Source organism: Anomaloglossus baeobatrachus, chromosome 5, assembly GCF_048569485.1.
Source record: "Anomaloglossus baeobatrachus isolate aAnoBae1 chromosome 5, aAnoBae1.hap1, whole genome shotgun sequence".
Lineage (NCBI taxonomy): Eukaryota > Metazoa > Chordata > Amphibia > Anura > Aromobatidae > Anomaloglossus > Anomaloglossus baeobatrachus.
In genome coordinates, this window is record NC_134357.1 from 159,804,088 (window position 1) to 159,830,994 (window position 26,907).

Here is a 26,907-nt window from a genome sequence, read left to right on the forward strand (position 1 = left end):
CGATCATACACCAAACAATGCTTTTTTTTTACCATTGCATCATCCTATTTTGAGAGCTATTATAAGAGTCATGTGAGGTCTTGTTTTTTGAGGGATGAGTTTTCATTTTAACTTATAGCATTTTTTGGGCGCATAATACTTTTTGGTCCCTTTGTATTCAAATTTTTGGGTCGTAGAATGAATAAAAACTAGTAATTCAGAAATATCATATTTTCAGAAATACCATTTTTATTTACATTTGTCTTTTTGATCACATTTTATTCCACCTTTTTCAGAGGTATAATCAAAAAGCATAGTTTTGCCACTCATTTTTTATTTATTTTCTTTCACAGTGCTTACTGCTGGGGGTTAAATAATGTGAAAGTTTTATAGATTGTGTTGTTTTGGACATGGCGATACCAAATATGTGTACATTATCATTTTATTTTTATAAAAATATTTATATTATTTGATATAAAAATTCTTGTTCTTTATATTGTTTTTTGTTTATTTTTATTTATTTTTTTTCAATTTTTTTAAAAACTTTTACTTTTTTACTTTAAGGGGCTTTAACTTTTTTCTTTTGATCACTGGTCTCATTTCAATGCATCAGACTGGTCAGATTACACTGATAGAATGCCTGTTATACCTGGCTTATGGTTGTGTCTTAAAGGCATCATACCTGGCACACCAGAAGATTGTTGACCCATGAGTGCCATGAAAAACATTAGCTTTCCTTGATTTCATCAGGGAGATGCCGACAGATGTATGGGAGGCTCATTTCTTTTACAACCTTCTAAATGCCACAATTGATATCAATCATGACATCTAGAGGGTTAAACAGCCAGAGGTGGCACATACTGTTAATCCACAAGTTCAACTGTCATATAAGCTGAGTTCCTTTGGTGACTGTGTGGGAAGTGCTGATTTTTCAGCACCTCTCACCGTTCACATGCTGTGATCAATCAGTCAAACTGACTGACCGATCACAGGAATTAGAGACTTTGGACAGCTGTAATTGGTCCCCACATCTCTACCTGTGCTGATCAGCTGTCAGTGACTGCTGTTGACATGAAGATGTTACTGTGAGTTCAACAGTGACAGTTTAAAGCTATGATGGACATACCACATCAGGATGCCAGAACTCACAACCATTCATGAGGGGCTATGTCCATCACTGGTCATAAAGGGGTTAAAGTAAAGAAGAAAAGTATATTTTTGTGTCAAGATTGACAAAAAGAACTGACCTTGTATTAAAGTTAGCACACTAAATGCAGAAACTGAACTTTTGCACATTTTAATAATAATCAGTAAATACATTTGCCTTAAACTTTAAAAATTTGACGACTGGCAAGAAACGACCCCAATTATAATGTAAAATTGTGGCACATTTTGTTTTCAGCTTTTTTGTTGCAGTTTTGATACAACCTAATTATTAAATTTGATTCTACATTTGTAAAGATATTTAATCTGTTCATGAAGACTAAAAGCAAACATTCGACTGCAGAGTTTTTGGTTTTGAAAGACATAAAAAGCTGCATCCGGGTGCGTTCACAATTATATTTTTTGTCAAGTTTTAAGAGCACAATCTCTCCAACTCTCCAATCAGAAATCATGATTTTTGAACCCCTCAAGAATTTTGGAGAGTTTCTGCTCCAAAAACTCAGAGAGAACTCACCCTAGGAAGTTTGCAAGGCAATAATTGTGTTTTGTATCAGTCATGCCATTCAACCATTTTTTTTTCTTTTTTAAATCAGTATAGTAGGCTGGAATTACTCAGAGTCTTTGCACCAATTTTTTTTTCCTTTTTTAGGTAAACACAAGCAGAATCCAAAATGAGCAATTCAAGAAATTCATTCAGAACTGAAACTTTTCTTTTTTTCGATTTACTCCTATTTTTGCTTTATAACGGCATTCATGATTCTATTTTTAAGGCCCCTTTCACACGTCAGTGATTCTGGTACGTTTGTGCTTTTTTTATACGTACCAGAATCACTGACATATGCAGACCCATTATAATCAATGGGTCGGCTCACACATCAGTGATTTTTCACTGAACGTGTCTCCGTGTAGCGTGCACGCGTGGCCATGATTCTGCACGGAGACAAGTCAGTATTTTTCTGGCATCACTGATGACCCACGGACCACACTATGGTGTGATCCATGTGTGATCAGTGAAACACATACCAGAAAATCACGAACATATTAAGTATTAAATATTTACAACTTACCTTGCCTGCGATTCGCTCTGGAGCCTCCGCTCTCAGCAGTTTCTGCCTGGCTCATGAATATTCATGAGAGCAGGAAAACCCGACCAGGAAGTAGGTGCTGAGAGCGGTGGGCGGACGCTGGAGACCCGAGGAGATCAGCACCATGGACAGCAGCAGTGAAGTCAGGTGAGTAATGTCCACATGCAATCACGGATCACGGATCACGGATTGCACATGGACAACCCACGTGTGCCGTGAATCACGGAACACGGAGGGACATGTGCATGTTTTACACATCAGTGAAGAACGTCTGTTTTTTCACTGACGTGTGAAACGGGCCTAAGGCTTTGGAGTTTTTCTGTATGTGTTCTAACCTTTAAATTTAGTGACACAAGAACAAAAAATAAATTACTTAATCTTATTGGAAAAATGTGTTGAAGTATGTGCATTTATTTAAGGTTTAGAGGTGGAAAAAAACCTCAGAAACTGAGCTGAAATACCACATTTTTTTGAAGTTTTAGTTTTTGAATAGGATTTGGAAAGTATCCACTCAGTTTCCACTCAGTGCCTGCGTTAATATCTTCTCAAAATCTTTGCAAGTTCAAAGTTTCATTCTGTATTAAATTGTACATTTTTTATTGTCTGGATAAAATGAAGAAAAGTAAATTTACTAAACTACAATATCGTAACCACTATTACACTTTGATATGATTTGATTTCCTGTTACTACAATAGGTGTTTATCCTCAAGATTATTGAGATTAGCAATTCTGGTGACCAAAGTATTCTAAAAATGCTTATTAAACTAAATAGAAATCAGCAATTAAATACACATGTGAAAATAAGTTATTTACCCTTCGAACATCTTTGCCAAATGTCTCACTGTAGCTGGTTCCAAGAATTTCAAACTGTACATGAGGATTTGAGCCATCCTCCCTGAACTCCATAATCCCAGTTAATCCTGTTATGTGACCCTGAAGAAAAAGGATTTGCGAAAAATAAATTAAAGGCAACATTTTTAAGAGTACTGAAATGCAACTATATGCAGTAAAAAGTTCCCGATCCATGACCTTGCTTATGTATTTACTGTAAAATCATAATTTAATTAGCCAAGCACATTTGATAGATATAGCACAATAATAACAGACAAAGAAGCTGCACACCTTATAATCTAGTTCTGAAGAGGTGTAACAATAATGTGTTTGCTGCTGTAAAATTCACCACAACATTATCTGTGTTAAATTTAGTTAGCATTAATAATCACAGTTTTAGCCCAATAAAAAGAAACAGAATTTTACACAAAATAATGCTATAAATGAATCTGTTTATTTTCAAAAAATTACCAAGTAGAAATGAGCAAGTCTCACAAGGTTCGATTTGGTTCATGTTCACCGAATTCATCTGTGTTTGCTAAACAGTTCAATGAACAATTTGATGAACATATCAAAAACCCATTGAATTCAATGGAAGACAAAAACAAAAGGCCCAAAAACTGCCAAAACAGCTCAAACTGTTTTACAGCGGATCCTCACTGTTTTGGCACAGCCATTAGCTTTCTGGACTATTAAGGTTAGAAAAAGTGAGGTGGATGAGTGATAGGTGTAGGTCCGGTGCTCAGAGATCTCTGTCACTACAGACAATACACAACTTGGAAAATATACTTGAAGTATCCACATTTCCAAAAATTAGGGCCAGACACCAAGACAGTGGCATTAATTGTCCCAGAGTACACATAGTGTCTTTGTGCAACAGTCAGTCATGGACCATACACGAGAGAAGGTCTGGCACAGCATTTCTAGCTTTCAAATTATTTTTAAATGAAGGAAAGGATGAATGAGTGACAGGTGTTGGCCTGGTGTTCTGAGACCTCTGCCACTACAGACAACACATAACTTGCAAACTCAACTTGGAGTCTCCACATTTCTAAAAAAAATTTCTTGTTATGACTCAGAAGGAAGCATATGGAAGAGGAATAGGAGGAATATTTGGTGCTTCATACATAAAAAAAATGTCAAATTGTAAAAGTAACAACGGTGGACACACCGTATAAATGTTGTGTCACTAAGGCACTTGTTAGTAAAATCTGCAGCAGTAGCAACAGCAGCCACAGAAGTCATGACAAAATGTCATTGACTGCAAAAATGTGAGCTGAATGCTGCATGCTAAGAACTACACTATTGCCTAGTCTTCACAGTCTGCGATCGGGGTGGAAGATTCATTGGAGATCCATGGTTTGTTCATCTTAAAGAAAGTTAGGTGGTCTACACTTTTAAGAGATGGCTGGATGTGCTTATCCATCAGGACACCACCAGCAGCACTGAAGACATTTTCTGAGAGAACGCTAGCTACTGGACATGACAAAACCTACAAGGCATGGCTGGTAAGCTCAGGCTACTCTTCCATTCTTGCAGACCAAAATGCAAAAGGGTCTGAACTCCCATTGATGGTATCAATATTGAGCTCTAGATACTCCAGCACCATCCTTCCAGTCCTTCACTGTGTGTCAGAATTGCACTCTGTTCTACTCGTGCATAGGATGGTCCAAAGCACTTTGTGCCACAACTCACAAATATTGCTTCTGCTGCTTAAACTGCTGCTAATGTTTCTGCGATGATGACTTGAAGCTCCCGGGGTTGGAAGCCTAGAACAGCGATGCACACAGTATGCTCCATTGCTGTCTTGGAGAAAACCACTCTTAAGATTGTGTTCAAGTTGATTTCGATACTCCAGCATACGCACATCCTATCCAGGGGGAAAGGATCTGCCAAAATGTACTCTTCTACTGTCTATCTAACAGAGTGACAACCCAGTAGTAAGCACTATTTCTAATCCTAAAAATTTGGGATTCATGTTGCAGATAGTGCAGCAAGAAGGCACTCATGTGTCAGGCACTTCCAAGTGGTCCAAGTCCATGGTGTGTTGGTGGTGGGTTAACACTCAAGCTTTCATCTGTCCCCTCCCACCAACCACGGACAACAGAGAGGGGACCAATTCTTCATCTCCTGACTGTTGGACATCCATCACCTTTTCCTCCTCATCCTCCTCCATTTGTTCCTCGGCTCCTGCATCTTCACTAACAGTTTGTATGGTACCATGAGCACCCCTTGTTTACAGTACTCCACCCTCCTATGCCACTTCCCTTTTCGATGACAGTCTGGACCTTAGACATACTGATCTCCCTTCCACATTCCTTCTTTGCTTCTTCCTTTTCCTCTGGGACCACCACCTCCTCTCGCAGACAATTCAAAATCTGCTCCAGCATGTAGATGACCAGAATAGTGATGCTGATGATGGCATCGTCAGCTCTAACCATGTTAGTAGCCTTTTTGAAACTCTGCAGAAGGGTGCAGAGCTTCTTCATCTGTGCCCACTCCGCAAACGTGATTTGCCCCATGACCTGACTGGGTTGCCCAGGCTATGCATCATGACATACTGCAAGAAGGCTTGTTGCTGCTGCCACAGTCAAAATTTTGAGTGTGAAATTCCACTGTGTCAGTGCATCATATATCAATCGGTTAACTAGGAGGCTGAAAGACCTCTGTAGCGATTCAAGTCAAATATTCGTGGGGTGCGAAAGATGGAACTGAGCAAAAGCGACCGTGCCTTCTGCAGCAGTACATCCAGGCAGGGATAATAGTCTAGAAATTGCTGTACAACCAGGTTGAGAACATGAGCCATGCAAGGTAAATGTGTGAGGTTGATCCAGCGTAGGCCCACCACCAGGTTTGTACTATTATTGCACATGGCCTTGTATGGCTCCAGGTTCAGTGGTGACATCTATTGCTGAAACTCGGCCTGATAACCTGTCCACAACTCTTCAGCTCTGTGACTGCATTCTCCAATGCATTTTATTTTAATTTCAACACTTCCTGATTGCGGTGAGTCCTGTCTGCACTATACAGAGGTGGGGGATGCGCTCTGCACTGTTGGAACATGTGTTACATTTAGGAAGAGGTTGGGGGTGAAAGTGGCAGCTCTAGAAGAGGTGAAGAAGGCAGAAGCAGTAGAGAAAATGGTAGATACAGACAGAAGTTTGTCCAGCCTTGGAAATTTGAAGAATTGTGGAACAGACTATTGCCCACTTACTCCTGCAACGACCAGTCATCTATTGACCAGTCAGCAAGTTGTAATGACATTGGCAATGCTTGCTCATTCAGGTGTCAGTGGTAAAATTCACCCTGTCAGACAGTTTTTCAAGGAATGTGTGATGTTGTCTGTGACATGATTGATGGTGTTGTGCTTGCACATATTCATTTAAGAAGTAATCTGGCAACTGGTAATGGGGGACTGCCATGGCCATCAGCTTTAGGAAACCGTCTGTATCCAAAAGGTGGAAAGGCAGCATTTCTGTGGCTCAGTGGTTAGCACTGCAGTCTTGCAGCGCTGGGGTCCTGGGTTCGAATCCCACCAAGGAAAACATCTGCAAGGAGTTTGTATGTTCGCCATGTGTTTGCGTGGGATTCCTCCGGGTTCTCCGGTTTCCTCCCACATGCCAAAGACATACAGAGAGGGAATTTAAATTGTGAGCCCCAATAGGGACAGTGTTTCTGATGTATGTAGAGCGCTGCGGAATATGTTAGCGCTATATGAAAATAAAGATTTAGATAAAAATGTATATAGTGAAGTTCAAGCTCTTACATTTGACATGTGTGGGAGGAAATAATCTTTTATTCGACCACAACTGGGAGACCGAGGGAAGGCTGCTGTGCTCAGAAATGGTGAAGCATAGTGTACACGACAAACTGGTGGACTTGAGGGATGTGTAGGTGGAGATGTTATGGTGGATAAGAAAGATGTGGTGTATTCGATATCAGAGATTTTTCAAAAACACCAGGAATGTCCACTTCCATAACAGATAACAAGCTCTCACTCACCCCAACTGTAGCGAGAAAACAAGTTAAGATTCCGTGACCAGAGACCTGTGTGAGTACACTTGCCATGGTGATGAAGGAGAAAAAAAATCAGAAGACGCAGTTGATGGGGCAGCCGGTGGTTGGTGACGGCCGCTAGGCCATGTCTTAGCACAGTAAGATTCCAAGAATAACGCATGTTGGTTGCCCATGTAATGGTTCATGAATTTAGTAATGAAATTATTGCAATTTCTGCTGCCAGTGAGTCATTTTTACAAAGTCGGCAGATAACGAAAGTTGAGTCATCATTTGTGATCTCAAACAAGGCCTAGGCTAGGCAACTCTTGCCACCCATGCAAATAGTAAACCTGTGACCACTGCTGACCACAGTCAAAGTTGTGGCTGAGGATGCAGTTCTTTTTGTGGTTGCATCACTACTTGTTTGTGCTGGAAGTGGCAATGTAACCTCTTCATCTTGCTCCTCCTCTGCTGAGCAACTTAGCTGCATACCTCTGGGTTCACCGCAAGCGCTTAATCAAATGTTCTCTCCTCCACTTCCTTATCCTCACCTTCCCACACAGTAAAGTCCTCAGAGATGGCACTCTTTGTTTCTCCCCACATCACAACTCTCCAGCTACCCAGCTAACTGTGGGGAACCACAAATGAGTGAGTCTGTAGAGCTTTTCCCACATGCTATTCCATGGGCATCAGAAGTCTGCTCTAAAGATTCCCAGATTCAAGAGGAAGTAAGCCCAAAATCTTAGTGAGTTGGATCAGGAGTTGAACAAAGTACGATACGAGCATAGTCTAGACCCTCATCACCAAATATTAAGCCCCAGGGATTGAGGTGACAATAATGACACTCAGAAACCAGAGGTGCACTCTGTGGTGTCAGGGCAGGAACAGGTGAGTGACTGTCTGGGTAATGAGTGGGATGACAGAGAGGATAATGATGAGGTTAGAGATTCCACATGATGTCACCACAGAGGCAAGCATCTGAGTAGCTCAACAGAGAAGGAGGAGGAAGATGAAGACTTTACGATGGCGATTCCCACATAATCACATACTGATGAAACCATGACAAGCACTGCATTTTCAGCCAAAACTCTGGCTCTGGGCAGCAGCGGTCATATGTCTGCAGTTTGCAGAAAGGGTTGCCTAGCCTGGGCCTTTTTTGACGCTGCAAATGATGACCAAACTTTCGTTATCTACTAACTTTGTAAACAATGACTCAGTAGAGAAAAAATTCCAAGAATCTGACTGCTACATCAGCACTAGAGATGAGCGGTGTTCGAAGCGAACCATTCGCCAATTTCAAATTCGAGTTGCTTTGGGCGATGTTCGAGTCGTTCGACGAACTCGAATGATTTGCTTCATGTTCGACAGTTCGAGTTAACGTTCGATAACGGTTCAATCACCAAAAGCGTGGCTTTTCAGAGTAAGGCTTTGCACGCACGTTGTGCATTTGCATGCGTCCTGTGTCCCCAGCAAAATCCTTCTCTCTTTCCTAGTCACCGATCAGTTGCACGGCTGTCATAAAGCTCCGGTGGCTTTTTCTCTTTTGAAAATGGCTGCCGCTCATTATTCAATCTGGTATTCCTTGCTTTCCCCGCCCACCAGTGCCTATGATTGGTTGCAGTGAGACAGACCCCCACGCTGAGTGACAGCTGTCTCACTGCAACCAATCACAGCCGTCGGCGGGCGGGTCTATATCGTGCAGTAAAATAAATAATTTAAAAAAAAAAAAACCTGCCCAATTTTGAAACCAGCAAAGATAAAGCCACACGGCTGGAGGCTGGTATTGTCAGGATGGAGAACTCAACGTTATGGGGAGCCCAACACCCTAACAATATCAGCCAGCAGCCGCCCGGAATTGCCGCATCCATTAGATGCGACAGAACCGGGACTCTAGCTTGCTCATCCCGAATTGCCCTGCAGCGGTGGCAATCGGGGTAATAAGGAGTTAAATGACAGCTGATAGCTGCCACTAAGTCCTATGTTAATCATGGCAGGCGTCTCCCCAAGATACCTTCCATGATTAACCTGTAAGTGAAAGTAAATAAACAAACACACACAACGAAAAATCCTTTATTTAGAATAAAACACAAAAAAACCCCTCATTTACCACTTTATTAATCCCCAAACACCCATCCAGGTCCGAAGTATTCCACACGACGCTTTCAGCTCTGATACATGAAGCTGATAGGGAGCGCCGTAGAACACGACCTCTCTGTGTCAGCTCAATGCAGCAACTGAAGTGAGCGGCGCTGTCACCGGAGACTTCACTCAGGTAATGCCGGTGTGTGCGGGGATGATGATGTGTGCAGGGATGACGGGGCCGGTGTGTGCGGGGATGATGATGATGGGGGTGGTAGTGCCGGGGTGTGTGCGGGGACGATGATGTGTGCAGTAGTGCTTGCGTGTGTGCGGTGATGATTATGAGTGCGGTAGTGCCAGTGTGTGCGGTGATGATGATGAGGAGAGCGGTAGTGCTTGCGTGTGTGCGGGGATGATGATGAGTGCGGTAGTGCTTGTGTGTGTGGTGATGATGATAGGTGCGGTACTGCCGAGGTGTGTGCGGGGATGATGATGGGTGCGGTAGTGCCGGGGTGTGTGCGGGGATGATGATGAGTGCGGTAGTGTCGGGGTGTGTGCAGTGATGATGAAGGGGACGGTAGTGCCTGTGTGTCTCTATCTCTCTCTTTCTCTCTCTTTCTCTCTCTCCCTCTCTTTCTCTCTCTCTCTTTCTCTCTTTTTCTCTCTCTTTCTCTCTCTTTCTCTCTCTCTCTTTCTCTTTCTCTCTCTTTCTCTCTCTCTTTCACTCTCTCTTTCACTCTCTCTCTCTGAGTGCGGTAGTGCCAGGGTGTGTGCGGGGATGATGATGAGTGTGGCAGTGTCAGGGTGTGTGCGGTGATGATGACGTATTTTTTTTATTGCTCTCTATGGGGATGTCTGGTGGATGTATTTTGTATTATTCTATCTGATAGTGATTAACTATCAGACATTTTCCTATAGACCAGGATTGACAGGTGATGGAATCATTAGCAAAGCATCACCTGTGCTATATTAAGGAAATCCTGAAAACATGACCTGTTGGGGGTCGTGAGGACTGGAGTTTGGGAACTACTGCTATAGACCTAGCAGCTCTTAGTACAGAAAGATTTTCTACCCCCTCTTTTTCTTGTGTGTTCTTGTACATAATTGTACACTGTCATATTTTTAATGTTTTTTTTAGTCCTTAATAAAATGTACTATTTAATGACCAACAAACTCCCGTTTCTCATGTTTAAATGATTCCAGAAATGTTAGGATTAAAAATAGTGCTGACTACTGGGTTGTGTGAGGTAGCGCGGTCGGCTGCGCAGCAGAAGACACGGGATCCAGGCATATAGGTTCACAGCACACGGTGTTTAATGTCCAAACAAAAATCCACAGCAATATACATGTCTCTCCAGCAGAGACTCAGGGAGTTGTGATCACTCCCTCACACCCGGCACACCTGCCCCTCGTTCCTGTTTCCATTTAACCCTTCCTTCAGCCTGTAGGGAAACAGCATTAACCCTAGAGTGGATTTACTTTCTATCATGGAGTGAGCACAACCGGGGCGAGACATACCGGCCGTCATAGATAACCCCGGTCACAGTCTCACATACCCCCCCCCTCAGTTCAAGCGTGCGGGGTTGAACTCCCGCCATCAAACACGGGCCGCGGGACAAGGCATCGGCGTTGACCTGCAACCTACCGGCCCGGTGTTCAACCGTAAACCGGAAGTTCTGCAGAGAAAGGAACCACCGGGTAACCCGGGCATTCCGTTCCTTGGCGGACCTCATCCAGACCAGCGGAGAGTGATCAGTCACCAAGCGAAACTGCCGTCCCAGCAGGTAATAGCGTAGGGACTCCAAGGCCCATGTAATCGCCAGGCACTCCTTCTCCACTACGCTATAATTCCGCTCGGGAGGGGTGAGCTTCCTACTCAAGAAGGTGACGGGGTGTTCCTCCCCCTGAACCACCTGAGACAGCACTGCCCCCAGGCCGACCTCAGAGGCGTCAGTCTGTACTATGAACTCCTTCCGGAAATCAGGGTTGACCAGAACGGGTTGTCCGCACAGGACCCCCTTCAGGGCCCGGAAGGAGTCCTCGGCCTGCGGAGTCCAGCGCACCATGACGGACTTCTTGCCTTTGAGAAGGTCCGTCAAGGGGGCTGATAGTCCCGCAAAATCTCTTACAAACCTCCTGTAGTACCCCACGATACCCAGGAAGGCCCTAACCTGCTTTGTGGTCAGGGGTCTAGGCCACTTCTGGATCGCCTCAACCTTGTTAATTTGGGGCTTTATCACTCCTTGGCCTATCACGTAGCCCAAGTAGCGGGCTTCCCTGAGTCCCAACGCACATTTCTTGGGATTGGCTGTCAATCCGGCTGTTCGAAGTGCGTCCACCACCGCTTGTACCTGTTCCAAGTGGGTCTGCCAATCGGGGCTGTAAATAATGATGTCATCAAGGTACGCTGATGCATACGCCTGGTGGGGTTCCAGCACTAAGTCCATCAACCTCTGGAACGTGGCCGGAGCGCCATGTAACCCAAAAGGCAAGACAACATAGTGGAAGAGACCCTCCGGCGTAACAAAAGCGGTTTTCTCCTTGGCGGACTCCGTCAGTGGCACCTGCCAGTACCCCTTGGTCAGGTCGAGCGTGGTAAAATATCGCGCCTGTCCCAGCCTATCAATCAGCTCATCCACCCGGGGCATGGGGTAGAGATCGAACTTGGATATTTCGTTCAATCTCCGGAAGTCATTGCAGAACCTTAAGGAGCCATCGGGTTTTGGTATTAGGACAATGGGACTAGCCCATTCACTCCGGGATTTTTCGATGACCCCCAGGCGTAGCATTGTCTTCACTTCTTCTGATATGGCTTGTCTTCGAGCCTCCGGCACGCGGTATGACTTCAGGCGTACCTTCAGGTGGGGCTCGGTGACAATGTCATGTCGTATCAGACTGGTCCTACCCGGCAACTCGGAGAAGACATCGGGGTTCTGCTGAACCAGCCGTCTGGCCTCTCGCCTCTGTTGCTTGGTGAGGGCTTCTCCGATCCTTACTTCCGGTTCGTCCTCTCCGGAGGTCGCTGAAGCCGGGAGTGAACGACCCGAAGAGGAGGGAGATGGGGGAAACTCAACCATCAGGCTTTCCCGTTCCTGCCACGGTTTTAATAGGTTGACATGGTATATTTGTTCAGGTTTCGGCCTACCGGGCTGCAATACTTTATAGTTGACCACCCCGACTTTTTCCTTTATCTCGTAGGGGCCTTGCCACTGAGCCAGGAATTTACTCTCCGCCGTGGGGATTAATACCAACACCCGATCCCCGGGTTTAAAGGTCCGCACGGTGGCTTGTCTATTATAGCGGCCGCTTTGCGCGGCCTGAGCCTCCTGTAAATGCTCCTTCACAATTGGCATGACCGCGCTTATGCGGTTCTGCATTCCTAAAATGTGTTCAATCACACTTTTATGGGGGGTGGGCTCTTGCTCCCATGTTTCCTTTGCCAGGTCCAACAATCCCCGGGGATGTCGCCCGTATAACAATTCAAAAGGCGAAAACCCCGTGGATGCCTGTGGCACCTCTCGGATGGCAAACATCAAATAGGGAAGCATCATATCCCAGTCCTTCCCGTCTTTGGAGATCACCCTTTTTAGCATGGTTTTCAGGGTTTTATTGAATCGTTCTACTAACCCATCCGTCTGAGGATGATACACAGACGTACGCAACTGCTTGATCTGGAGTAGCCGGCATAGTTCTTTGGTCACTTTAGACATGAATGGGGTCCCCTGATCCGTAAGGATCTCCTTGGGCAACCCCACCCGGCAGAACACAGAAAACAACTCCCGAGCTATAAGCTTCGCCGCAGTATGTCTGAGAGGTATCGCCTCTGGATACCGGGTGGCATAGTCAACGATCACTAGGATGTGTTGGTGCCCTCGAGCAGACTTTACGAGGGGCCCCACCAGATCCATCCCTATCCGTTCAAAAGGGACTTCTATAATGGGTAACGGCACCAACGGACTGCGAAAGTGGACCAGTGGTGCGGTAAGCTGACACTCCGGGCAGGTTTCGCAGAACCGTTTTACCTCCCCAAAGACCCCGGGCCAATAGAACCTTTGCAATATTCGCTCCTGCGTTTTCTTGACCCCTAGGTGGCCACTCATCAGATGTTTATGAGCCAAGTCGAGGACCCGCCGGCGATACGGCTGGGGCACCACCAACTGCTCCACCCCCACGCCCCGTATTTCATCTACCCGGTAGAGTAAATCCTGTTTAAGAGCGAAATGGGGGTACCTTACCTGGGCACCGGGCAGCTGGGCCACCCCGTCAATTACTAACACCCTATTCCGGGCATGTATTAACGTAGGGTCCTGGAGTTGGGCTGTCCCAAACGCATCCGGGGATGCCTCCAAGTCCGGGATGGGCTCGACCGTCTCAGCCTCTCCTGCCAATACCTCTAGGGGCGACCTATCGGGTTCACATTCTGTCCCTATCATGGGGACCCCTACGGCAGGTGTCCCGGATTCAGGATTGTAGGGCTCAGGCCCCGGACTGACCAATATCGGAGGGGACCTAGGGGTTCCCTTCCATAAAGTCCAAAAATAGGGCAGATCCCGTCCTAGGATCACGTCATAAGGAAGAGTGTTAAGCAGTCCCACCTCATGTTGCACCTGACCGCAAGGTGCTGTGATGGTGACAATCCCCGTGGGATAGTCTCGGCGGTCCCCATGTATGCAAACCACCCCCACGGTACGTCCTGTGGCCTTTACTTTAGCCCTCAAGGTGGATCGCACAAGGGTCACTAAGCTTCCGGAATCCAACAATCCTGTAACCGGACATCCATTCACCTGTATTTGGCACAAGTGGGGCTCAGTCTCTGGGGGAACCAGGTCAGCGGTACACACCACCTGAGCATACATTGAACCCCGCCGGGTAACCCCACAATCCATGGGCTCCGTGGTCAGGGGACACTGGGCTTCCATATGTCCCACCCGCTGGCACCGCCAACATCTAATAGGGAAGGAAACCCCCTTGACAAGTTGTCGTTTAGGGTACATGGCCTTCCGGACCTCAGGAACGGCGGGCGCGGCCTCAGCCAGGATGGTAGCGGACTCCTGTACCGGTGTCGGCGGTGGGTCCTTGGCCCTAGGCTTGGAGGGGCCGGACCGACGGGCGGTACGCAAAGTCTCAGTGTCCCGTATCAAGTCCTGCGTAGCCACATGCCGCTCTACCAGGGACACTAATTGGTCCAGGGTACTCGGGTCACCCAGTCCTACCCACCGTTGAACGGTGACGGGTAAAGTGCGCACAAAACGATCCACTACTACCCTTTCCACCATTTGCGCCGGGCTCAGAGTGTCAGGCTGCAACCACTTTTTTACAAGATGTAATAAGTCATAGGCCTGGGAGCGTACGGGTTTGGCTTCCTCATAGAACCACTGATTTACCCGCTGAGCCCGTACATAGGTATTCACCCCCAACCGAGCCAGTATTTCGGCTTTCAGGGTCACATAGTCAATGGCGTCCTCGGTACCGAGGTCCAGGTACGCTTTTTGGGGTTCCCCCGTCAGATAGGGCGACAATACCTCAGCCCACTGGGGGGTCGGCAGCTTTTCCCGCTCGGCCACCCGCTCAAACACTGCCAGGAACGCTTCCACATCATCCCCCGGGGTCATCTTTTGCAACGCTTGTCTCACCGCTTTCCGGACGCTGCCGTCGTCACCCGGTCCCGGGGTTGTTGCTGCCGGTCCGGCACGGATTGACTTGGCCAGGAGAACCATCTGTTCTTGGTGCCTTTTTTCCTGCAATTTCAAGGATTGCTGGTGCTGTTGCTGCTGTTGCTCCAACGTCCGGAGCAGGTGGGTATTCACCTGTTGTTGCTGTGCATTAGCCTCTTGTTGTTGTGCATTAGCCTGCTGCTGCTGTGCATTAGCCTGAGCCAAATGCCTTAGTATGTCCTCCATGGCGTCGCTGGGTTTGGGCCGTAGTATAGCTGCTTGAATCCAGGACATGTGCTACCGGATCACCAGAAAAGGAAGTACACCTCACCGGGCTGGCATGCCCGCCGATTCTCCACCATATGTGAGGTAGCGCGGTCGGCTGCGCAGCAGAAGACACGGGATCCAGGCATATAGGTTCACAGCACACGGTGTTTAATGTCCAAACAAAAATCCACAGCAATATACATGTCTCTCCAGCAGAGACTCAGGGAGTTGTGATCACTCCCTCACATCCCTCACACCCGGCACACCTGCCCCTCGTTCCTGTTTCCATTTAACCCTTCCTTCAGCCTGTAGGGAAACAGCATTAACCCTAGAGTGGATTTACTTTCTATCATGGAGTGAGCACAACCGGGGCGAGACATACCGGCCGTCATAGATAACCCCGGTCACAGTCTCACAGTTGCCACTCTGTTAGATCCACGGTAAAAGAGTACATTTTTCCTGATGCTTTAACCCTAAAAAAGGGATGTGTGCATGCTTGAGTATGCAAAACTAACTTGTACACAATCATAAGAGTGCTTGTTCCCAAAACAGCCGTGAGGCACCCATTGTGGATCGCAGTACTTCATGTCAAACACTGAGAACATACATTTGTCAGTGCAGAAACATTAGCAGCAGCAAGAGTTTAACTGGCAGAAGCTTTTTCTGCAACTTATGGGATTTATTTTTACACCATCACGTGCACCACTGGAACAGAGTGAAACTCTGACACATAGTGAACGACTGAAGAAGATAGTCAGGAGCATTTCAAGTTCAATTGCAATATCATCAGAGGTGGGTCAGAACCTTTTCATTCTTGGGCTTCAAAAATGGTACACTGGCCTGAGCTAGCTCACCAGTCACGCTGTGAAGGTTTTTTCATGCCTGGCAGCAAGCGTTCTTCCAGATTGTATCTTCAGCACTGCTGGTGGTGTCTTGATGGATAAGGGCATCTGGTTGTCCCCTGAAAGTGTAGACTGCCAAAATTTCATAAAGTTGAACAAGTCATGGATCTCCAATGACTTTTCCAGCCCAGTGGCACACTGTGCAGAATAGGCAATGTTGTACTTGTCAGTGTACTGTGTTGATATTGCATTATTGCAGTCTGTGACACCTTTGTTGTAGCTTCTTTTTCTACTGCTGCTGATGATAGCAACAAGTGCCTTCTTGGTGCAACAATGAAGTCATCTGTCCACCGCTGTTACTTTAACACCTTGGCTTTTTAGTCTGTATGAAGCACCTACTATTCTTCCTATTTGTCCTTCTTTTTATTCCTCTTAAGTAAAGATAGAGACTCTTATCCGTATCTCCTTGTTTTGTGATGCCTGTTGTGGCAGGGGTCTCAGAGCACAAGGACTACACCTGTCACTCAACCACCTACCTCTTCATTTGAAGGCTGTTAATGCTGGGCCATACTCTGTGTTGCATGGTCCATGCAAAACTGCTGTCAAAAGACGCTATGGGTACTATGGGGAAATTGCCGAAACTGTCCTTGTGTCTGATTTACATTTTTGGAAATATGGAGACTCTCATCTGGGTCTCCAAGTTATTTATTGTCTGTAGTGGCAGGGAACACAGAGCAAGAGGACTGCATCTGTCACTCATCTACCTACCACTTCATGTGAAAAATGAAAAGGCTGCTGTAGACCCTATGTGGTGCAAGGCACATGGCTGACTGCTGTGCAAAGACACTATCGGTACTGTGGGGCAATTGATGCCACTGTCCTTCTGTCTGCTCATAATTTTTGCATATGTGGAGACTTCAAAATGGGTCTCCAAGTTTCGTCTTGTGTGTATTGACAAGCATCTCAGAGCAGCACGTCTACTCCTGTCACTTTTCTAATATTTCTTATGTTAATATCCTAGGAAGTTAATGGCTGTGCCTTTTTTGCCTTTCATTGGATTCAATGGATTTGGCTAGAACGATCGATAGGAACGTCGATCTGATCTGCGAAACCATGGGGGTTTGGTGATCCCGAACCGATCTGTTCCTCGGCAGGATCACTCATCTCTATTCTGGACCACAGATTTTCCAATTACTATTATGATGATGTAATGGCAATTTGTGGCTGGACCACAGATATTGAAATCTGTATTTAGATGATGAAATGGCAATTTTTTGCCTGGACCACGGATTTGCATTCTCTATTGAGATGATGAAATGGCAATTTGTGCTTGGACCACAAAGTAGCAATCTCTATTTCGATTAAAAAAAATTCCAATTTCTGGCTGGACTACAGATTTTGCAATCTCTATTTAGATGATGAAATGGCAATTTTTGCCGGGACCTAAGATTTTGCAATCTCTATTTAGATTATGAAGTGGCAATTTGTGGTTGGACCACACATTTTTCCAACTCTATTTAGATGATGAAATAGACATTTTTGGCTCGACCACAGAATTTGCAATCTTTATTTAGATGATGAAATGGCAATTTTGGGCTGCCACAGATTTTGCAATTTTTGTTTAGATGATGAAATGGCAATTTTGGGCTGACCACAGATTTTGCAATTTCTGTTTAGATGATGAAATGACAATTTGTGGCAGGCCCACATAATTTTCAATCACTAATAAAATGCCGATTTGTGGCACACAACTTTCCCTACACTGCACACCCCTGCATGTCCTTATTCTACACTATCACCCTGTGATCAATTTTATTTACCTAAAATGAAATCACCCCAGCTAAGCTAACTATGTGTTGTGCAGTAGCACAGTCCCTAAGCTGTAGCAATCACAAAATTGTGCTGATGCTGCATGTCCGCTTTTTATATACAGATGGACATGTGACTTAGGCAGCCAATGACATAAGCCCCTGTGTCTGAATGCTGTGGATGTTTTTTGTGCCCTGATTGGCTGCTGTAATATACACAAATAAAGTTAGGAAGAAAAATACCAGTGTGCCTTTGACCTTTCCCCACCCCTCTTCTCATCAAACACATCTCCCTGCTCATCATACAGCAGCACTATCCTAGTCAAAGTGATACTAAGATAGTAGAAAAGTATTAGTGCAACCATAAACAGCTACTGAACAAAGCCAAACTTTGCAGATTTTGAGAAAAGTGCTTGGTCATCTGAACACAAATCGTAATGGGCAAGGCTTGTGCCCTAATTTAAAATTGGCAAACCTTTTGAGAAAAGTGCTTGGTCATCTGAACACAAATCGTAATGGGCAAGGCTTGTGCCCTAATTTAAAATTGGCAAACCTTTTGAGAAAAGTGCTTGGTCATCTGAACACAAATCGTAATGGGCAAGGCTTGTGCCCTAATTTAAAATTGGCAAACCTTTTTAAAACAAGTTTGCTCATCTTTATTACTAGGCAAACTTTAATCTTAAACATCTATTTTTTTATATGTTTGCCTCTCTAGATTCCATTATAACTTTTTTGATATCTGTCACAATTCCTCCTAGCAGTGTTTTTGGACACAGTAAGTGAAAATTTAGCCATCCAATCTTTGATAGGGTCATGCAGAGCTATCAGATTGCTGATGGACAGTACAGCCATCCAATCTTGGGAAGAGTTGCTCTGAGCTGTCAGTATGGTGATGGAAAGTATACCCATCCAATCTTAGGCAGAATCATGCTGAGCTGTCAGTATGGTGATGGACAGTACAGGCATCCAATAAAAGGCTTGGGAGTGCTGATCCATCAGTATGGTGATCAACAGCTTTGTATTACAGTCTTCGGCAGAGTAGAGCTGAGCTGTCACTATCGTGATGACACTACAGTCATCCAATATTGAGCTGGGGCATGTTGAGCTGTCAGTAAGCTGATAGACAGTTCAGCAGTCCAATCAGAGACTGAAGCATGCTGGGTTTCCTCCATGTCTCCTGTTCTGAGTGATTACCTAGCTATTTAGTGGAATTTCTGCCTCCAAATACTGCCAGTGGCAGCTTATGCTTGTTGGTGTTTCTATGTTATTAGTTCCTGTGCTCAGTATTTGATCTATTGTTACCAATCCATGGATCTTTCTCCTGACTACCCATTTGCCTAGCCTCTTTGGCGCTACCTTCCTGGAATTCTGACCTTGGACTGTGAGCTAACTGTGCCTTTTGTCTTATTCCTTTGTTATGATCATTCCTCTTGGTACCTGACCTTTATAGTACCCAGCATCTCAGCTAGCCCATTAATTGTGACTATCTTCCCACTTTCATTGATATATCCAGTATGATGCATTGTTTTATGAGTGAGGACTTTTTTGGGGAGCAGGAAAATTTGTTAGATGACAAATAAACTTTTGCAATATAATTAATCTAAACGTAAGTTGAAAAAAAAAACTAGACAGTGCATGGAGCATAAAGGTAAGAAGCCATGTATGTTAGTTGAAGCTCAAAATTTCATAGATTTGAAGGATAGACAAGATTTAATTGAAAATCATCTTTCTTTACAAAAACAAAATCAAATACAACACGTCCCCATGCTTTACAACATACAAAACAAGGCTCGATCATAAACTGGGACATATTAATACTTGAAAATTCTATTTTAAAATTAAACTTTTAAAAAAAGTTTCTGAATGTGATCCTTTTGTAGCCAAAAATTCTCCTTCTCTAGGTAATATTATGTCACCTAGCCTTTTTCAATCAAATATAAAAATTAATAGAATGGCTTCAAAATATGGGTTTATATAAATGTGACATCACTCGCTGCAAAACATGCTCTTCTGCTACCCAATGTAAATCCTTCTCTCATTCTTCTGCGTCAAATAAATTTCCCATCAATCAGTACATGAACTTTTATTACATACTTAGCTTGTAACATTATTTAGGCTATACATGTAGAAAATTAAAAACTCATATAAGAGGACATCTGATTGACATAGAAAGCAAAAACTATAATAGACACATCTTGTCAGTGGTGGATCAGTTTATGGCAGAAGCACATGTACTTCTAAAAAAAACTTTTAAAGACAAAATTAAAAATTCATCTAGAGGTTAAAATATTAAAGCAACACTCCAAAGTTTTTTTTTTATTGCACTGCAGGAGTGCTTTCAATGCAAGTCCCTTGCCTTCTGTCTGATACTGATCTTCTGACAGCTTCACTCACTATTGTAACCACTGGATACAGTGAAATGTAGTCTCAGCTTGGTCCGATTTTTTCCACAGACCAATAGAGTTGAATGTGCAAATGCAATCCTATTCTTAGTGGCAAATTGTGCATGCTGTGATTACTTTCCTAAAACAGACTTGGACAATGGAAAGAAATTGGACATAGAATAACATGGGGACGAATGCTATCCTTCAAAACAACATATAGCACTCATCCAATTTTTACAGTCGTGTGCACAAGCCCTTATATAGCAGCATAACGCTGTAAAAAACTCATTTAATATAATGCCATTTAGGGATGAAATTAAATTGATATTAATATCATTAGCCAAATGCAGAACAAAAACGGGGCACTGCTAGAAATCCTCAACAATCGCTATTTTTGAACCTTTTGGGATAGACAAAGGCTATATGGGTGCACAATGCTTATAAGTTAAGTCGATCTGTAGAATCCATCCGTAAGAAAAAAAGACAGCAACCACCGTACTGCAGTGCCGAAGCACATTTGTGCGAAATGGCGTGCCGTCGTCCTCATCCCACTGCTTTTCCCCACCTCTCCCCACTCCTGATGTATCTGAACTGTGTTCAAGATTACATTGTGAACACTGAAGTACAGTAGTTGCTGCCTTTCTTTCTTCCAAATGGATTAATATTATTATTATTACTACTATTTTATATGATCTTTTTTCAGTTTTTTTTTCATGGCAGCTTGATTGTAAACTAGATGTCCCTACATATGCCGACAGTAATATTTCATCATTTATTTTCTCAAGAATACTGAAATGAATTTAAATACAAAAATATGCTGAAAATAAGTATTTTGCTACTAAAAATATTATTATATAGAGATTCATTTCTGAATAGAATGACCAGAGAGGCTAGCTGTTACCTTTTTTATGGTGTCAAGCATAGACCTTCCACCATTCCAAGGTTTGGTTGACTTTCTCATGCAGTTCAAACTTGCCATACTGTGCCACTTTCTGTCTTCTAGTTTTCGATGGAAAGCGTTAGCCAGCATCAGTACACTGTCATACAGATAAAGGTTCGACACCTGCAAACACACAATATTTATTTAATGTTAATGTAGTTCTTTAAAACAGGGAGCATGATTCTTTAAGGAAAAAAAAAAACAAATTAAGCTCAACCAGTTAACAGGCAACATTTTTTTATTTGGGAAAAAATTGCTCTTTATCGTGCCAAGTGCTGGCCTTAGAAGGCTTAATTATGACTCTGTTCTTTGGCTCTTTAAGGCTTTGTGCAAATTGAGCTTTAGCCTTACATAATCTGTATAGGTCAGGATGAAGGAAAACGTATCATTTTCCATACTGACCAAAATATTGCTGAGTAAATGTAGCCTTACTTTGTGTTATTATTTTGTATTACTCTTCCTTAAATAATAAATACATTTTTATATACATTAATAAAATAAGTAAAGATAATGATCTTTGCAATACATTAGGGATGAATAAATGTACATATTATTCCAATTTGAAAGATTTGCTCAAATTTATTCAGCCTTGATTGCTATTAGATGAGAAACTGTGGAAAGAAAAGCGCAATAGGGTCTTACCCCAAAAAGGGAGGAAGATATGTAATAAAAACACACTCACCTATAATGGTTGTGCCAGTCACAACCACTATACAGGCATATATAAGATCCAGGTCCAGGCAGCAGTCCCAAAGTTGGCTGATAACAGAGAGTGATAGAAGAAGGGTCTTAATTCCGCGCCAAGGACACAATGGATCCAGGAAGAGATTAATGCTTCTTTAATAACATGCACAAGTCTACGCGTTTCTGGAGACACAGCTCCCTTCATCAGGACATTGGCAAGAGAACATCAAATCACAATTGATTGCTATTAGAAAAGTTGTTTAATATGATCTGAAGTATCTTGATCCCAAAGTATATTAAAGGAAATGTTGAATAAAATAATACTGTCCCTGATATCTCTAATCTGATGTTTTATTACTGAATAATCCATATTTGTTCATATATAAATTGGCAGTTAAGTTCTATGGGCTGGCTACAGATCTCCCTAATAAACTATGTTCAGAACTTATTGTAAGTGTGAGTGTGAGACATGTAATGAATAACAGTTTTCACTAATGATCTGCATATCTCACCCTGGTAATGCACCCTGTTATATAAAATAAGTTCTGGAGACAGGTTCTCAGTGAGGTTTGTGCCTAGTCCATAGATCTTACAGTAACTGATCATGTAACTATTAAGGAAAACATGGACTTCTTGAGTATAAGAAATTGAATTGCAGGTATAATTGTATTCAACTTCCTATTGTCAGATTCCCTTTAAACATATGGCCTAGAAGAGTGTAAAAAAACAATAAGTTATCATACCTAGGCCCACATTTGTCTTTCCCACTCCTCAGCTTGCTTCCTAAGGCCCCTCTCTGCTACAGTGTGCTTCTTTCCTTTTTGCTGACACTAAACTAGATTGGTCTTAATTCAATTTATAGCATCATGATCTCAGAATATAAAGTGAGGCCTTAACGGCGCTTGAAGAGCTAGTAAAGGCATCCAGCGCTAACGTGGGACGGATGCCTTAGAAAGCAAGAAGGACTTTCAGGTAGCAGCAGTGGAAGAAACAGGTAAGTATCTAGGTAAGTGAAATTATTTATTTCTTTTTGACACCTTTCTGCCCAAATTAGTTCAGTCAAATGGAAGCCAGTAAATCAAATTCCCAAACTTTTGCATACAGTAGAATTTTGTAAAATTCTAAACAAATTTGAATTCTTTAGAATCGATTCACTCATATCCTACACTACTTATTCATCTTCAAAAATTGCTCTTATCTCCACCGATAACCATAAATTTCAATTTGGTTATTGCTGATTTTAGCTGTTGCAGACCATACATAGTTTACATACATACTGCCTAATTAAAGCTATGTTGCTCTGAAAGAATCTCAGGTTCAGATTGACTTTTAATAAGGAACTAACCCATGTATCACAATGTTTTCAGTTGGAACTGACAGTGATTCCATACTCTAAAGCTCTTAAGTGATGTGACATCCATTCCAGTAATTCTATGGTAATCTATGGAAATTTATTTTTATCCAGTTGAGATTTCAATAGACAGAATGTTAGTGACAAAATGACTACTTGCTATAATCTCTTATTTATCCTGAACCTGTATTGAAGGAATTATATAGGACGTTTTCATGTCAAACATTAAGTCAAGCCGCTGTAAACAAAATGTGTAGCTTTTATCACAAAGTGTAACTTTATGGACTATATATAAAGATATGAATAAGAATGGAACATAGCAGAGAAGTCAAGCCCATTTTGCTGCCACGCTTGCACACTTATGGTCAGTTTATGATAGCCTTTTTAATGTAGACACAAGACTGCTGTTTTAATGTATGTCAGCATTTTGCAATAGCCTTTTTCCTTTTTACCTTTCATGAGTATAGGTCAGTATAAGTAGAACCTATTTTCTGGTATATACAGGTGAGTAGAGGGAAATATAGTTTGGTTCTTTCCTTTTCAGTTTTACATTTCACTGCAAAAATTTCATGTCAATAATAATATATGCAAGTTTTTGTTTCTACGAACATACAATTTATTAATATTTTTAGGATTTGAAATATTTCTGAAGCCTCTGTAAAGCAGAATCCGTATTGTATTTTGGGAAAAAAAAGTGTCACGTGAAATATTATCCCTCTCTACTCATTTTTTTCATTTGACCTCATCTTGAATACTGAGTTCTGGATACCATATTTTTAAAAAGACATTGAAAAACTGTAGTAAGTTCAGGAAAGAGTTCAAGAATGATGAGCAAACTGCAAACTACAGTATGTCCTACAAGGAATGTTTAAAGGATCTGGGAATGTTTGGCTTGTAAAAAAGGATAGGAGACTACTTAATAACTGTCTATAAATATTTGATGGGATGTCACAGTGTAGAGGGATCATCCTTTTCCATTTGCGCATGGAAACATGAGGAGCAATGGAATGAAGCAGAAAAGGAGAAGAAACAGATTAAATATTAGAAAAAAAACTTTGTGACAATGAGGGTGATAAATGAGTGGAACAGAATGCTACAGGAGGTGATTTGTTTTCCGTTAATGGAAGTCTTCAAACAGAGGCTGGATGGACATGTGTCCGAGATGGTTTAGAGAATCCTGCATTGAGCAGAGGGTTGGGCACGATGACCCTGGAGGTCCCTTCCAACTGTTATATTCTATGATTCTATGATGTAGCAGATAAAGTCATAACACAAGTTTTCCCACATAAGAAGAATGTAGAGGTCTGTAAATTTTATATTAAATACACTTTAACTGTGATATACAGTCTAAAAAAATCCTAAAAATCACATTGTATCATGTTTCAATAATGAATTTGCATTTTATTACATGAAATAAGTATTTGATCATCTATTAACCAGCAAAAATTCTGTCTATCACAAACTTGTTATTTTTTCTTTAAGAAACACTCCAACTTTGCAGTCAATACCTTAATTACACGTGTTGAACTTGTTACCTGTATATAAGACACCTGCGCACACACTCAATCAATCACACTCCAACCTCTCTATCCTGGCCAAGATGAAAGAGCTGTCTAAGGACACTATGAATAAAATTGTAGACCTGCATGGTAGGACATGGTCAATGACTTGAAGGGAGCTGGGAAAAAAGTCTCAAAGATTACGAATAGTAACACACTACACCGTCAAGGATTGAAATTTTTCAGGGCACACAAGGGTCCCCTTGCTCATGCCAGCACATGTTTATGCCTGCTTGAAATTCGCCAATCACAGTCTGGATGATCTAAAGGCGGCATGGGAGAAGGTTTTGTAGTGAGATAAGACCAAGATAGAAGTTTTTGGTATCAACTCCACATACCATACTTGGAGGAAGAAAAAGGATGATCACTATCCCAACTGTGAAACATTGGGGTGAAAATATTACGAATTAGGGGTGCTTTTCTGCAAAGAGGACAGGATGACTGCACTATATTAAAGGGAGGATGGATGGGGTCATGTATCGTGAGATGTTGGCCAACAACCTCCTTCCCTCAGTAGAGCATTAAAGGTGGGTCGTGGCTGGGTTTTCCAGCATGACAATGACCCAAAATACACAGCCAGGTAAACTAAGCAGTTGCTCCGTAAGAAGCATTTCAAGATTCTAGAGTGGCAAAGCCAGTAAACAGACCTGAACTCAGTAGAAAATTATTTGCCGGGAGCTGAAACTCAATGTTGCCCAGCGACCATCCCGAAACCTGAAAGATCTGAAGGAGACCTGTAAAGAGGAGTGGGCCAAAATCACTGCTGCAGTGTGTACAAATTTGGTCAAGAACTACAGGAAACATCTGAGCTCTGTAATTACAAACAAAGGTTTCTGTCCTAAAATTAAGTTCTTTTTTCCATTTTAACAAATACTTAGTTTACGCAATTGAATGCAAATTATTTTTTAAAAATCATACAATGTGCCCAATTTTAAATTTCAGAGACAGAGCCACTACTTTTCATACCTAGGTGTTAAGCTTACCTCCCACAGAAACATCTATAAACATATTTTATAGAGCCTACTATGTACCAGCGCATCTATACACCATATATCTGAAAGTTTCAAACCAATGTTTTAAAGGGTGTGGTCAGGAGGGAGACATGCCCCATATTTGGTGGCTGTGCCTGACTGTACGAGATCTGTGGGGAGAAGTTGTATGTTTGCTGAACACTTTGAGCGATTACCATTACCATCTCCCTGGAAGTTCTTCTATTCGGTGATAAACCTGTTGGGCTCTTTAATGAGTTATACCAGTTCTTTATATTTATCATGCTTGCGATTAAGATATATATTGCTAGTCAGTGGAAATCAACCACCCTGTCAATTGCCATGGTTAAGCAACGAGTGAATCTCATAATGTTATGCCAAAAAATTGAGGCCATGAGGGGACATTCTCTCAATCAATACCATTCAATATGGGATCCCTGGATTCAGACCCAACATTTGAGTACCTTTAATACTATAGTCTCTCTTTCTATATAGAATTAAGTTATAGTGTCGCTTTACAAACTACTATCTTACAAACGCTTGATTTGAGAATACCCTTCTTATTGAGTCGTGGTAGGTCCCACCCTTTCCTTCCCTTTTCTTCCTTAAATCCTTTTTTCCTGTTACCCCTTTATATTGTTTATGCTGTAACTTAAGAAATGAGAAGTACAATTCAAGCTACTCCTTGAGAGCCGGCTGATACACGATTTTGTTAACCCCCCCTGCGATGAGCATATATACCAATTGCAATAATACAGTGTCATGATAACTGATATAATGTTTCTCTTAATTGACTTTTTTTTGTATTGTTAATTCAATAAAAACTTGTTGAAACAAAAAAAACATACAATGTGGTTCTCAGGTGTTTTGTATTCTGTCTGTCATAGTTGAAGTTACCTATTATAAAAATTGCAGACCTCTCCTATATTTGCCAGTATGAAATCTTGCAAAATTGGCACTGTGTCAAATAATTATTTTTCCCACTGTATGTGCTTGTTTGTTATTACACTTAAGGATAAAAATATTAATTTGTGTTCCAACTTCATTCCATTGTTGTATAATGAAGTTTTACATAATTTTTTAATATGCCTAAAGTAAAGTTATTATAAGAGATAAGCAAACCTGCCAAAAATATTATTCCCCTGATTAATTTAAGTTTAGTTGCAAGATTCAATTTTTGTTGAATTTATTCAATGCAAATTGAATTTCTTTGTGCTATCTCCAGACCAGAAAACATAAAGATCTGAGCAGACCTTTTGAAATTCAAATTCGCACACTTTGCTGAATTGTCCCC

At 42.5% G+C, this 26,907-nt stretch overlaps 1 protein-coding gene across 3 annotated transcripts in view; it reads right to left on the bottom strand.

Moving 5' to 3' along the window:
• GRID1 (glutamate ionotropic receptor delta type subunit 1) overlaps positions 1–26,907 on the bottom strand; it is a 1,874,363-nt gene that overhangs the window by 479,594 nt on the left and 1,367,862 nt on the right. For all 3 annotated transcript variants that reach the window (XM_075348983.1, XM_075348986.1, XM_075348985.1), the window contains exons 7-8: positions 20,992–21,153; positions 3,043–3,162 (exon numbers count right to left, since the gene is read on the bottom strand). In XM_075348983.1, coding sequence (XP_075205098.1) covers positions 3,043–3,162; positions 20,992–21,153 — 282 coding nt within the window. The remainder of the gene's footprint in view (positions 1–3,042; positions 3,163–20,991; positions 21,154–26,907) is intronic.